Source organism: Cydia amplana, chromosome 5 (genome assembly GCF_948474715.1).
Source record: "Cydia amplana chromosome 5, ilCydAmpl1.1, whole genome shotgun sequence".
Classification (NCBI taxonomy): domain Eukaryota; kingdom Metazoa; phylum Arthropoda; class Insecta; order Lepidoptera; family Tortricidae; genus Cydia; species Cydia amplana.
This window is the reverse complement of record NC_086073.1, coordinates 10,174,559-10,188,962: the sequence shown is the minus strand read 5'-3', so window position 1 is coordinate 10,188,962 and position 14,404 is coordinate 10,174,559. Positions and strand designations below refer to the sequence as shown.

Sequence of the window (14,404 nt, the reverse complement as noted above, 5' to 3'; positions counted from 1 at the left end):
TCTCCTTATGACGACAGTAGCCGCTCTCGTGAGCATCGGCTTTATGCTTTAGTTATTTTTCACTTTTATTTTTTCTTTATTTGTGTCGTAAGGGCAATGGGAGGGATCGTTCGTTCGGAAGAAATAACTCACCGCTTAACTCAACAGAGACACTTTTTTATGGGCAAAAAATATTTTCTATAAAGAAAAAACTCTAAAGACAGGGTAATCTAAACCCTAGTTTGACATTTGGAACTAGTAATAGGTATGTTTCTTCACGTGCAGATGTTATATATGTTCTTACATTATAATAACAAAACTTGGAATAAGTGTGTTTGTGTTCCACTGCCGTCCGCGCTTGCACCCCGTGGAGGGGCGGTTGCTACTCCCGAGTCCCGACTCCCGACCCTTTGCGATTTATTGTCGGGATTTGCCGAATTATTCAACAATGAATTGGATTCCGAGAACCAGCGCCTTGTAACCTACTAAAGTATCATTGTGCACGTACATTTCGATACACCACCTACTTCCATTCATGCACATTTTATAGGCGCCCGACATTGGAGGGCATTGTTATTGATTGCATCGCTTTATGTACGAGCCGATTGACGCGTGCAGGCCTGCAAAGCCCTTGTTCTCTACGCTTACCGACCACATAGTCTGAAGTGGACCAGTAAAGGTTTGACCTTAGAGTACGTATAGCAGCTGTGAATGCAGAGGCCAAGTAATTCTAGCAGAGTCGGACGAGCCGAAATAGAGGCATAACTGGAGTTTTAAATCAAAAGTGGGACCGCTTCGTTTAAAATGGAGACATCTATTTGTCGGACAGTTGGATTCCCTATTGTTTGAATTGGCTATAGAACCAGCTGTTCAATGTTATTTGATTTGGTTAGTTAATGGAGCGGGTGTGCTCCTTTGTTGGAGTGTGCTTGTGTAACCACTGTGCTACGCTCACGCGGCTCCCGGCGGCTGCATGCCTGGCAGGAGCAGGTGGCAAAAACTACGCCACGTGTGTGAGACCGCGCACGCACGCCTTGTTGTTCGGCTGTTATGTATTCTCAAGTTTTTTTTGTAGGTTGGAGGAAACCAGTTGAGATACATTTATGTTTATGGTTCGAAAGGATTAGAGACCAAAATAAAAATGTAAATCGAATCATCGTTGTTCTCAATTTCAAAGCACTTAGACGGGTGGTTGAGCATTGTGTGTAGATAAGAACAGAGGAGTGATTTATTTTGCGACTGTCGATCATGTGCGCAGCAAATGTGGCGCCGGCGCCAGCGCAGAAACCCGTGACGTCATTATATCGGGCAGAGTGGGCAGACTCTTCCGCAAAATGTACAGGTGCTCATAAAGTCCCCGCCATTATCCCGTACATGCCATTTATAGCGTAAGACCGGCTGAAATAGCCCATTTCCTCCGCTCGCTACAAACAAGAACGGACGTAACGAGATCTGATTTGTGGCTGTCAGTTACAATTTGCAAACGAGTGTAAAACATGTTAGAGCTTTAAAGAGATAAGATCAAGTTGTGAGTGGTTAGTTATTGAATGCAAATTGCTCGACTATTGCAGGGCTTCGGAGCTTGACTGAGTGGAATATATTTACTTATTTTATTGACACGATAATGGTCTAAATAACTGAATGTATTTTAAGCATAGATAATTTGACAGATAAACAGTCTGCATCGAACCATACCTATAAAGGCTGTGACTACAGGCAAACTATCCGTTCCTAGAATTAATAACTACTACGGGGATAGAACACTTAGAAAAAGAATTCCATACTTACTCAATAGTTTGCCTGAAGCTATAAGACGCGAAAACAAGAAGTCCAAATTTAAATCTATGTTAAAAAAACATTACCATGACACATTGTAGTAATTAATTTACCTACTTTAAGTTACATTAAGTTACATATTAACCAGAGACTGATGACCCCACAGTCAAACTCATTGTTGAGTTTTGCGGGGCTATGATTATAGTTAAGAATATCACTGTACTTTATTAATTAAATAAATAAAATAAATAAATAATGCATAAGCGAGAAAGTATTTTACGATTTAGTATAGGTTTTAAAGGAAATGAAACTTATAATACAATGCTGTAGGGCCCAATATTATAGGTACACGTAGGTGTACGTACCTGCATAGGTACCTATTAACATTTTCAACAAGATATAAAGTCTAAGGCAATAATAAATAAACTTTATGTGACACACAATATTAATTCATGTACATTGAATCTTTATGCGGCTGAACGAAAATAAGAAAAAGTTGTTTGGATAATTACTGAACGCGTTGTTGAATGGATCGCCTCCCACCGCCGCGTGCATTGTCCGTGGAGCTCGCTGCGGCCAGGTACAAACAGCAGTTCAACATACTCAGCTGACCAATACTGGACTTTACCTCATTGTAATAAGCATCAGGAATAGTCGTATAACAAGATCGCGACTGGGTGGCCAGCATCGTCAGTACCTGCTACACGCGCTTCTAGGGTCTGTTTGATGTCTTTAAAATAACATGACCAGGAATTTAACATTGTTGTATGAAATGGGAACTCTTGTGTTTAGATCAATTGTATTCTTGGGTTCAGATCTTTTAGTAATGTGTGTGACCTAGGTTGTATAAATTAATTAGGAATATACTTACTTACCTAATTAAAAAAACATGCAATAGTTGACATACGTATGTAAGGTGCCTATCACACGGTTCAGACAAATCAATAAGTAAAACTTTAAAACCGCGTGTAATACTTAAGCAATTTAACAATCAATTAATTTCTTAGCTTAATGTTCAATGTGTTTTTAGGCGCAACTTTCTTTTAGTTATTTTCAAAGTTAAAACTTTATAAAACAGTTTTGTAGGTTAAAATTGCCACTAGACAAGAGGAGACCATAAATTGAACTGTATTGCAACATAAATAATATAAGATTATGTTATATTGTTTCAGAAGGAGGGCGTGGCGCAGGCGCACGCATTCCGCAGTAAATCGTTCCGCAAGCCGCAACCCTGCCACTGGTGCCACCAGCCAGTCGCCGGGCAAGGCTCCTGCTGTCGAGGTACGAACTTTTTTGTGTATTATGACTTATGGACGAATCAGAGGTTTAAGGTCAGAACGGCGCGGCGGATTGAGGATTAAGAAAAACAAATAGGTCATTCATACGGACAGATACAGCAGTTACCTAGGTTCCTAGGTAAAAGCATGTTTGTGTACCTAAGTGTACACTTGTACAGGTGCGTTTATAATAAATAGGCCAATTTGATGTCAGTGTGCTTTCTTTATTGGCCTGCCAGTCGACTAATGCTTTATCTTCATTAGAATTAAATTATAAGTGGACAATATTAATTATTAAGGTTCACTTGCTATAGGTAGCCATACCCTATTCAGGGTCCATGTTGTAACAATTTAATTTAAGATAACATCTCTATGTACAATGGAATGCCATAAATAATACATTATAAACATATGTAGGTACTTATTAGATAACTAAATAACATGTCTGCAAATCTTACGTCATAATATGTATTATAATAGGCTCTGCTCCACTTTTTTTACCTAAACCAGTAGTACACACTTAGTTAGACTTTTCCACTTTTAAGTACATAGGTATGTAAGTAGCAATTTACCTACCTTATGTAGTAGTTACATAATTTTTAAAATCATAATATTTCGTAAACTTTCCGGAGGGAAAAAAGTTTCTAATGGGAGTTTAAATTGACGATCCAGTGAACTTTCGACATGTTTTCGATGTTTAAAGATGTAGGCTGTCTACGAAATCTCCATAGAAAAAAAGCAATTTCGAGAACTATTTCTCAGTACATTTCTACTTATTTGTATTGCTTGCTATATTTTGGACGAATATGGAATCGAATTCTTTATATTTCGATTACAAGCTGTTACACCTTCGTTCTTATTAAGTGATTTACGGAAAATAGGGTTTTATTATACTCCACTCTAACGTTACTGGAGATCGTTAATTATAAAGATACCGACAGCCAAGTATTCCTCTCGCAATATTATTCACTCAAATGGGGATGATTATGATCTTGATAGCAATTTAATATCGTTTAGTGAGTTCATTATAAGGTTCAAAGGAGATTTATGTAAGCACTCTCGCCGGGGCTCCGATGTAAACTTGTTACAAACTTGCGTTGCCAGTCTGACATTCAAAGGTCATTGACGACAAAATTACTAGAAGCCAAGACGAATGTTTAAATTAAATGTCACGTTTCAAATTCAATTGCTCGTAGATGCTTAGACATCAACAGGCTGTGAAATGTGCGGCAAATATCACGAGGGACGACTTCGCTACGTTTTATGTTCTTACAACAGAGGAATTCCAAAACATAGCTACGTAGGTACCTGTACCTATACTTACTGCCGTATTCGAACTTCAAGATATTCACAATAGACGACAGAGCGCCTACCGCGAACCACGTTCGACGTGTTGCCTCTCTGTCGCACTTGTAAATTCGTACGAAGTGTGACAGGGAGGTAACACGTCGAACGTGGTTCGCGGTAGGCCCTCTGATCCATTCTAGATACGTTATAGATTAGATTTCAACTACGAGGGTAATTTGAGAAGTAACTTGTTTCGCCTACGTATAGATGGCGTTGGCGTCAACTCTGTATGTATTGATTTAGTTTAGTAATTAAACATATTTAATATGTGGCGTCATGTCATTTTTGGCAGGAATTTGACATTTGACAGTAGTTCAAACAAAACTGGTCTGAGTTACGCGGGAAAATGGAAAAAATTGGAATTCGTGGAGTTTTTCAGTTCTTTTTTTGGAAGGCAAAACTGTGAAACAAATCAATAAAAGGATTTTACCTACGTTGGGTAGTTCGTGTCCTTCCTAGGGAACGATTTGACTTTGCGTAAATGAGTTTAAGCGTGGCAGGACATGCATTAAAGATGCACCTCGCCCCGTCCGGGAGTCCCGAAAACAGCACTTTTACCCGAAATCATCGATAAAATCCATGATTTAGATTTAGCCGACCGAAGATTGAAAATACGCGAATTAGCTGAAGCCACAAACATCTCTTCTGAGCGGGTGCATTTTATTTTACACGACGATTTGCATAAGAAAAAGCTTTGTGTAAGGTAAGTGCCGCGATTACTGACTCCAGAACAAATGCGTATTCGCATGTGAACATCTGATGAAGATTTGCAGGTGTTTAAAAAAATCCAACAGATTTTATTCGCCGTTTTGTTACTATGAATGGATCCTGGATCCATCACTACATCCCGGAGACGAAACATCAGTCGAAACAATGGGCTGGTCATGGTGAGCCAACTACAAAGAAAGCCATATGCATTCCGTCTGCTGGACAGGTGATGGCGTCTGTGTTTTGGGACGCAAAGGGATACTTTTAATTGCCTACCTGGCCAAGGGAAAAACTATAACTGGGGCATACTACGCATCACTTTTGGATCAGTTACAGGCGGCAATAGCTGAAAAACGTCCAGGTTTGGCAAAAAATAATGTGATTTTTCACCATGACTACGCTCCGGTGCATTCAAGTCGTGTCGCTGCACAAAAATTGTCGGAGTTACGATTGGAACTTCTTCCACACCCTACTTATTCACCAGATTTGGCTTCGTCGGACTATCACCCCTTCCCGAAACTGAAAACATTTCTCTTAGGGCGAAATTTTAAGTCCGATGAGGAGGTTATATGGGAGGTCAATGCGTATTTCGAGGCCCTTGAAGAAACGCACTTCCGTGAAGGCATAGAGAAGTTGCAGACTCGTTGGGACAAGTGCGTAGAACTTCGGAGGGATTACGTAGAGAAATAAAATAAATACATTTGCAATATTATTATTTTTTGATATGAAACCAAGTTATTTCTCAAACAACCCTCGTAGTTCTCTTTTGCAGCGCAATTCGGGCAACCAATGTCACTTTTACGTTAGATAGAGTTAGATATCTATTAGATGTGAATTGGATCTCTAAGTCATATCTTGTGGAAATCGTTCAAGAGTATCTTCAGAATCGCGCAAATGTCAAAGTTGACAGGTTAGATCTTAAACATATCGTTATCGTATCTTGGTGATGTCTAAAAGATATCTAATAAATGTCTATTTCAAAATCAGAATCGGGCCCTTACTTGGTTTAGGAAAGGTAAACATTTGAAAAAATATTTGCTTATTCAAGGAATGTTTTTATACGTCGGCGTCGTAGGCAGAGGCCGTGTTTGTAATTCATGGCGTAACTGAATGAGGCCTAATCTCTGAATAAAACAACGTTTGTGTTTCCCACAAACTTTGTTATGGATCTAATTTGCTGTCTTACAAAGTGATGAATGTTACAGAAGTTTATGTAAGTAGGAGGTAGTTGGTTATTTAGTTACCTTTAAGGGCTTTAAGTACATCTGTATTACGTAATTGCAAGGTGATCTAAAGTAAACTATACAATTAATTGTCGTCTAGGTACTTAATCACTGGCATTGGCGATGGCGGTGATGATCATAATTTATAAACTGCATGCATAATCCAATGATCTCTAATCGACAAATTGAATGGCAATATAATATAGAACCTCTAGCTGCCTATACGTCAAACCTTGCCAAGCAAAATTAAATTTTATCTTGTCAACACAAAGTTCAAATTTGAATGGAATAGGAGACCTTTTATAGGTCTCTGGGCGGCTAGAGGATAAAATAATATACATATATACTTATACAATTTTTGCTGAAACATCGTGTTAGTTTGGCCCCTAAAGGTGAACAACCCCCGGTATCAATTATTATGTGTATTATTAAGATAAACGTTTGGCTTATTTAAAATCGAAATACAATTAATAATCCTGACGTGACTTATATATCGTAACGTCATACACGTATTTTTATTAGAATTGTAATTCTTTCCCCAGGCTAACATTGCAGTTCTAAGATATGTAATATTTTTGTTCTTGAATGATATCCTCATTATAATAAAAACTACATTCCTGACGTACCCAGTTTTGGCCCGTACCGATGGGTTCTCCAATCCTTAGCTACCAGGAACCGGAAATTCAAATTAAAAGAGTATTTAACGTATACTAAGTATGTTTTATGGGCCATAAAGTATGTTAAGCTGTAGGAATCGTAGCAACGATAGAAGTCGTCGTGCCGCTATTACATAAATGTTTTTGTTTCAGTTTGCAAATATGTGTGCCACACGTCCTGCGAAAGCAAGGTAAGTTTTGAATTTGGCGCTTAAAATGTTTGCTGTAAGTATTTTAAGTTTGTGTAGAATCTACTTGTACCCTACTGTGCTCTTGGTATTAATTTAAAATATGAAAATTAATTTTATATTACATAAAATTAATCTTAGATTCCAAGTGGAATATCTGTATAGGTACCTCTAAGAATTTACAACTGGCATGGCATGGCCAGTGCTGCCCTCTACCAGTATGATAAGTATTAGTTAGTCACACAGATGCGTAGCACGCATGCGCACTTTAAACGCTATTCTTTATCTGATAATGCCACTAGATGGCGTAAACATACACACAGCATGTTTAAACCGTGGCTTCCGGAAGTTTGCTTTACCTATCGACTGTTGATAAATAATTCTTTTAATCTTTCCGGAAGCATAAATTATACGAAATATATACGTTTTTCATCGCTTAGATAACACATAATCAATACTTATCTAAATTACCGCTAAAATACCGTTAAAATGTGAACAAAGAGGGGGAAAATGTTGTAAATTAATGTTAAAATAGGAATAGGTATGGTATACTCAAACACACCCAACTTGTCAGTAGCAAAAGGCGCAAAATTCATTTATTTTAAATTTGCAGCCTTTTTCTACTGAGGCTGTGCCAGAGTATACGTATACATATATACCTACGTAATTACTTGTACCTACCATACAACGAAGTAGTATGTGCCCAGCCTAAGGAAGTAGATGGGTGTATTTGGTAATTTCAGAAATCATGTACCGGTCTATTCTAATAATAGTAATAATTCAAACATCATTAGCGACTTCCATAATATAAATAAACGTCTTTACTGTCAGGGCTATAACCGCGAAAATCGAATTTCGCAAATTGCGGGCATTTTTCTCTGTCACTCTAATTACGCCTGCAATGGAATAAAGAGGAAGATTCCCGCAATTTGCGAATTCCGATTTTGGCGGTAGCCCCTCTGCAACGATGTCCGTCACGTATTTATCTGTGAAGCGGTCACACAAGCCATTTCGCGGTCGTTTATACGGTCTTTATTTAAATGTATTCACGAAACAGATAATATTCCGGTTCTGCTGTCCATGTTTAGCCAGAGAACATTTGATGACAATCGGCCAGCCGGTGGTTACGCTCCCATTGTGCGCTAGCGCAAGCTTACTAGACTGACTACTGATTAAATTGGATCCTAAAAGGATTGTACAATGATCTTCCTAGTTAATTTGTTCATACTGTGAACACTTGGCCTGAAGCATTGAGTGTGATCTGCTGAGACGTCTGAGGCCAATGTTGGGTTGCAACCGTACCTAGGCATAGGTACCTAGGCTAGGTACGTTGCTGGCAGACCTGGCAGTACCAGTAACCCATTCCAATATCTCGTGGACAACTAATATTAACTGAGATTTATCTCTAATCGTGACTTGCATATTTAATGGCGTTCAACCTTATAATTATTAAACGCAGGTAATATATGAGGTACGATACGAGTAACTTATATTAATTAAATGTCAACTTTACCTAGGGTTTGCAAGATCCGTCAATTTTTCGGATCCGGATATTTCGGATATTAAAATTTGACGGATCCGGATATCCGGATAATTCGGATAATACGGATCTGTATCAAGAAAGGTGACGAAATTTACAACTTACATACAACGAACAGCTAGTAAAATGTAAAATGTTAATTACAATTATTAATAATTATTATTATTATCTCAAAACGATATAAATAAGTATAATAAGATATTCAGTGTAGTCTTAATTAGGTATTCCTATTAATAATATTATGCATTTTTTTTAGGAGGCCGTAGTCGATTTGTAACCGAAAACGCCAAAAATGAAGTAATTAAAGCAAATTTATTTCTATATATCTGCACAGAAGAATTAATTCTAAAGGTGCCTAAAAACACCGCTTTAACTTCGGCGTTTTTTCTTAAATTTGCCATTATAAGCTCACAAAATAGAAAATGGAGAAAAAGTTACATTTATGTACTTTTATTATATTATACCGGTGTGGTGTGATATAATTTATACTATTAAAAAACGTACTTCCTTTACCTTGGTAAAATAGCTATACCTTCAGTGGTTAGATTGAGAAAAATGGCTTAGAAAAAGTATCTAACTCATTTATTCAGTCCCCATTACAACAATCTTCCATTATAGGTATATATAAATCCAGTTAATTACTGCAAAATAATGTGAAATTACTACAAAAGTTTCGTGAAATTAAGAAATTTGGGCTACAGCTTCTTAATAACGAGAAAAAAATATCAATATTAGTTACTCAGTTAGCAGCTCATCAAGCACATGTTATTTATGTTAACAGAAGACTGGGAACGGACACGATAACACAAAAAGTCACTGATAACAACACGCACAAGCACTAATCAAGTTCCAGGTAGACGACCCAAAGGTGACTGAGCGAAAACCTGATAACAATTACTTTAAAACATACAAATATTTACCCTTATTCCAGTCAGGAGGCATGCAGGTAGCTCCTTTTAAGACTTACTGTTACTACAGTTTAGTTTAAGCAATATTTGTACTTATTTTATGACGTTATCGCGTACCAATAACGCGACCAATGCAATATTTGACGGATCCGTGAGATCCGAAATATCCGGATCCTATGAGACGTTGGATCCGGATCTTAGATTTGACGGATATCCGGATATTTCGGATATCCGGATATCCGGATCTCAAACCCTAACTTTACCTATTTAATTTATTAGGAATTGCCGGTATTTTTGATTATTAAAATAAAAGTTATATCTTGTTTTGGCACCTACTCAAGTAATTACTGTTTTACGTATTATGTGTAGAGGTATCTATAATATGTACTTACCTATATGTTTAGAAGTACATGTAGCCCATTAACTAAGAAGATCGCATTGGTAAAGTAGTGACTACTCGCCGTGTGCCTGCTATACGGCCACAATTCAAAAATTTTAATTTTCTGGATTATTGCAGATTCGTATTCAAAATTGTTCAATTTACGACCTTATTTCGAGAGCCATAGCAAAAAAGGTCTTTAAGAGCCTTTTTCTCACAAGTGGCCTTATGGATTTGACCATAAATTGTCAGACGATTCCCTGCAATACAGCCACTTGCCAGTCTGCCGTCTGGCGTTCGTACGTGAACTGACGGCCCTTTTGAGTTGTGGCTATATAGCACACGTTTTAAATGAAACTTTTGAGTTGCGTCCTAGAAAATAATAATTAGTTGAGTGATAATTACGATGAATCACTATAAATATAAAAGAAACAAACGGCAATTGGTTGTGTCACAGCAGTAAGTACTACACTTATTATTACAAAATTACAAGCTCGCCACCGAAACTACCACAACGCAACAAAATGATTAAGCAAATCTCAACTTTGTTTTCTTACAAGTGCGGTTCAATATGGCTCATCAGTGAGGGTCGTGAGCCTAATACATATTTTTACCCGTCTGAAGAAAGATAAGTATTGAGCATGTTTTCGAAGAGTGTGTATGTATTTAACTAACATTTTATTGTATATAATATTATGTGTGTCTAATTCTATAGCACGCTTTACTGCCAATAATATGCAACGGATTTTATTGTGTGAGGTAAATTACTAACTGTGTTCGGGATGGTTGTATTCGGGATGGTGTCATAATATTGGAATTTTGTTAAATATTATAATAACTGCTTTTATTTTGGGGACTTTGGCGCCAAAAACTAAATCACGTGGAAAGTCGTTACTTTGATATATTTACATTAACTTATTAATAATGGTAAAGGAATTTTCGTGGTAATGACTGTGTTTAATGTTTTTATCGGTGTGTGTCCTAGCTATTCAATTTATTTCCATTAAAATGCTTTTATGAAGAATGATAGAAACTAGATATAGCTATGTTTTATATGCTTGCTTGTTTTAGATCTAAAATTTCGAGGACTACGAGTAGATCTGCTAACACACGTAATGCCACCTCGGACAGTCTCTCTCGTGTGACACCTTTGTCAAAAGCGAAGGATTCACCAGAAAACAGAATTACCTATGATTAAGTTTAGAGTCCAGTAGTTACGTGTTATTGATGTGTATTGTGTAAGTACTAAATATTGGCCTTTTAAAGGAAAATATACAGCAATTTACTACCTTTGTATTTTGTAAGTCTACTTAAAGAAGACTGATTATTACATACGTTGATTCTACTAAAGTAACGAAAACAAAATATTTTGTGTATCAACGCTTTTTTTTATTTATTAGTGCTAAGCTGAAATACATTGTTATATTCGTTATTTCTTGTACTGATTACTTATAAGAAGTTACCTACTTGTAAGAATTAACTTACTGAATACATTATAATAAATAAATTGACTGCGATGTTCTGAAAGATGTTGATTTCACAAATTAGCAAGGAACAGTATTGTGTTTTGATTTCTTATTTTATAATATAGTATTCTAAATACTTTTTATTATTATGAATGTTTTAAAAAAGAAGTTTCAAAGTTTTATTTGTTCAAATTTTATAAAGAACCTTTTAAACAATTAATATTATTTGGTAATGACATGGTATAATGTTGCTGATTATAAGCTAGTTACACATATTATCGCGTACAGTGATCTTGTTCCTACCAAAGTTGATAAAATAAAGGGATTTTAACTATTTTGGTGTTTTTATTTATATTTGCATGGTAACCTTTATCCAATAATTTTGTGTTTAAATTTGGCCGCATCTCAAAATCTTTAAAAAACGTTTCTGCAATACGGCCACAACTCTAAATACCTGTCTTTCGGGCCTTGTGTCTTAAAAAATAAACATTTCTTTTAAAAAGTGGCGTGGTCATAAGGAGGGTTATATCATTCCGAGTAAAAAAAGCTAAATTTTAAATTCATAGACCTAAAACTAAAGGAGTAAGATCCTATTAAACACCCTGAACTATACTCTCACAACTTTGAGACGCGATTTCTCGAAAAAACGGTTTTTTGAGATGTGGCAGTGTAGCAGGCACACGGCGTACTATCTAGGTTAAATCATTATCAATCTTAAACTAAACAACAACACCAAGTTTTTCAAATGAATGAAATTCATAACTATCAGCCCTGGAATACTATACTACAATGAAAGCAGTTTGTTTTAATTGTTCTTATACTGTAAAGGAATTTCAAAAGTTAAGGCTTTAAGGATGACTCACATTAGACCAGGCCGTGTCCGGGCCGGAGCTTCCGAGGCTTCGTTTTCTATGGAAAGCATCACGTGATCATCTGTCATAGAAAAGTAAGCGCCGGAGGCTCCGGCCCGGACACGGCCCGGTCTAACGTGAGTCATCCTTTACACGAGACGTTCATTCGCTCTTCAGACAAATCTGGATTGAATAATTATTAGTATTATTTCCCACTTATTTACGAATCTTGATTCCGTTTATCCACCGAGAAAAAAAAATACAAAATAGGTAGGTAGATAAAGATATAATGTATAATTATGATAATAATGTATAGCGTAACTAGACTCGCGTTTTCGTGATTCTGCATCGCTAATATAATAAAACTCGCCAGTTTCGCTTTGACTACTAACTTTGTTCGCTGCAAAAGTTGCACCGCATAACTAAGACAAAGAGATAGGTAATAAAACTTATGATGACCATTTTAACTTACACTTAGTTTTGCTAATTTTAATTCGTCCGAATACTTAATTCAACGTTACAGTAACACTATAAATTGAATACTACAAATGTAGAGCTTATTATACTAACAATAGGTACATTAACAATAGGTAATAATACAAATTGTAAGACAAACCCATAATATGGCTCCTATTCGAGTAAGTTAGAGTGTGGATTTAATTTTCTCTGTCTCAAACTCTACCTACAAACGCTACATTTATAATCTCGGGTATGAGGGTGTTCTAAATTATTCTGTACTGCTAGGCAACAGTTGGGCTACTGTTCTGATGTTTAACTATACATGCTCGTTACTGTAGGTGTGTAATAAAAGTTGAATGCAGCTTAACATACTACTACTACTACTACTAGTAAGTTTACTTTCAAGCGCGGATGTTACGTAAGCATTTGCTAAAGCAAGAGTTCGAATAATATCCATCATTATTATATTTATAGTATGTATTTTATAAATACGTGGTAGTTTATATATATTTTATTTATTTATGTAATTTATAAGTATAGTTTGCTTTTTTTAACTCACTCAATATATTTTCTCCCTCTGCACCAATTGAAGGTATCTCTGTTTGGCCCTATGGTTGACTGGTAGAGAATGCCATTTGGCATTAAGTCCGCCATTTGTACATTGTTGTATATATTATGTGCAATAAAGTTTAAATAAATAAATAAATAACATTATTAAGCCAAGGGCGAGATTGAGTAGGTATGCCGCACAAATCGAAGACTAATGATTGCGATATATCGCGCGATATTTTAGGTGCCAAACAAGCTGCCAACCCGCGTCTTATCAGGCACGATCAGCTATATACCCAATATTCGGGGTATAAGTGGGTGTTTTGTTTTTTTTTTCGCTTGGATTCCGTTCGCACACGCGCCGTGCGATGTCCACCGGAACACCGATGTTTTGCGAGATACATTTTAATTCGACCAAATTGTATTTGAGTTGATGACTCAGGCAATCAAATTGTTTTAAATACAGTAGGTTATTAAAGTTTAACCCTTTAACGGGCAAGACAAAAAAGAATGTACCTAAGCCTCATTGCCAATGTAGTCCTAAAAATTATGTATATATACAAGAAAAAAATACAAAAAGATGATGTTATTATATCTTAGCCCTATAGTTAAATATCCGAAGTATTAAAAATGGAACTCCCGTACGATACGCTTAATAAAATGTAACAGAATGAAATTTACACAAGACACAATGGTGAATGAGCTCGAGTAAAAAGCCCGCGCTGTGCCGTTATACGTGACTCAATGAATGACGTATTATTCTACTTGTTAAAACAATTGTATTCTACACACAACACATAGGTACATAACATGTTAATACTCGTCCCTTTTCTCTCGGGACTTCTATAATAATCATGTCTCAATGTTAATACCCTGCCATCGCCATTAGGAGTCCACACAAGTACCTACTTATGCGTTCGCGATTTTCTAAAAAGGGATTTAGCTTAATTTTTACCATGTTTGGGTCGTATGTCTGTGTTCCTCCGTAGGGTCAATGGGACTGAGCCGATTTTGATGCATGAAGTTCTTATTCTGTCCGTTTTATGGCCCGAATATAGCTGTGTATAAAAATTAACTGTTGAGTTGACTAATGTTTTA

The 14,404-nt window shown here is 36.5% G+C and overlaps 1 protein-coding gene across 3 annotated transcripts in view; it reads left to right on the top strand.

Annotated features, from left to right (window-relative positions):
- The window catches only part of LOC134647958 (tensin-1), a 148,731-nt gene that overhangs the window by 56,478 nt on the left and 77,849 nt on the right, over window positions 1-14,404 (top strand). For all 3 annotated transcript variants that reach the window (XM_063502357.1, XM_063502359.1, XM_063502358.1), the window contains exons 2-3: window positions 2,928-3,036; window positions 7,120-7,157. In XM_063502357.1, the coding sequence (XP_063358427.1) occupies window positions 2,928-3,036; window positions 7,120-7,157 (147 nt within the window). The remainder of the gene's footprint in view (window positions 1-2,927; window positions 3,037-7,119; window positions 7,158-14,404) is intronic.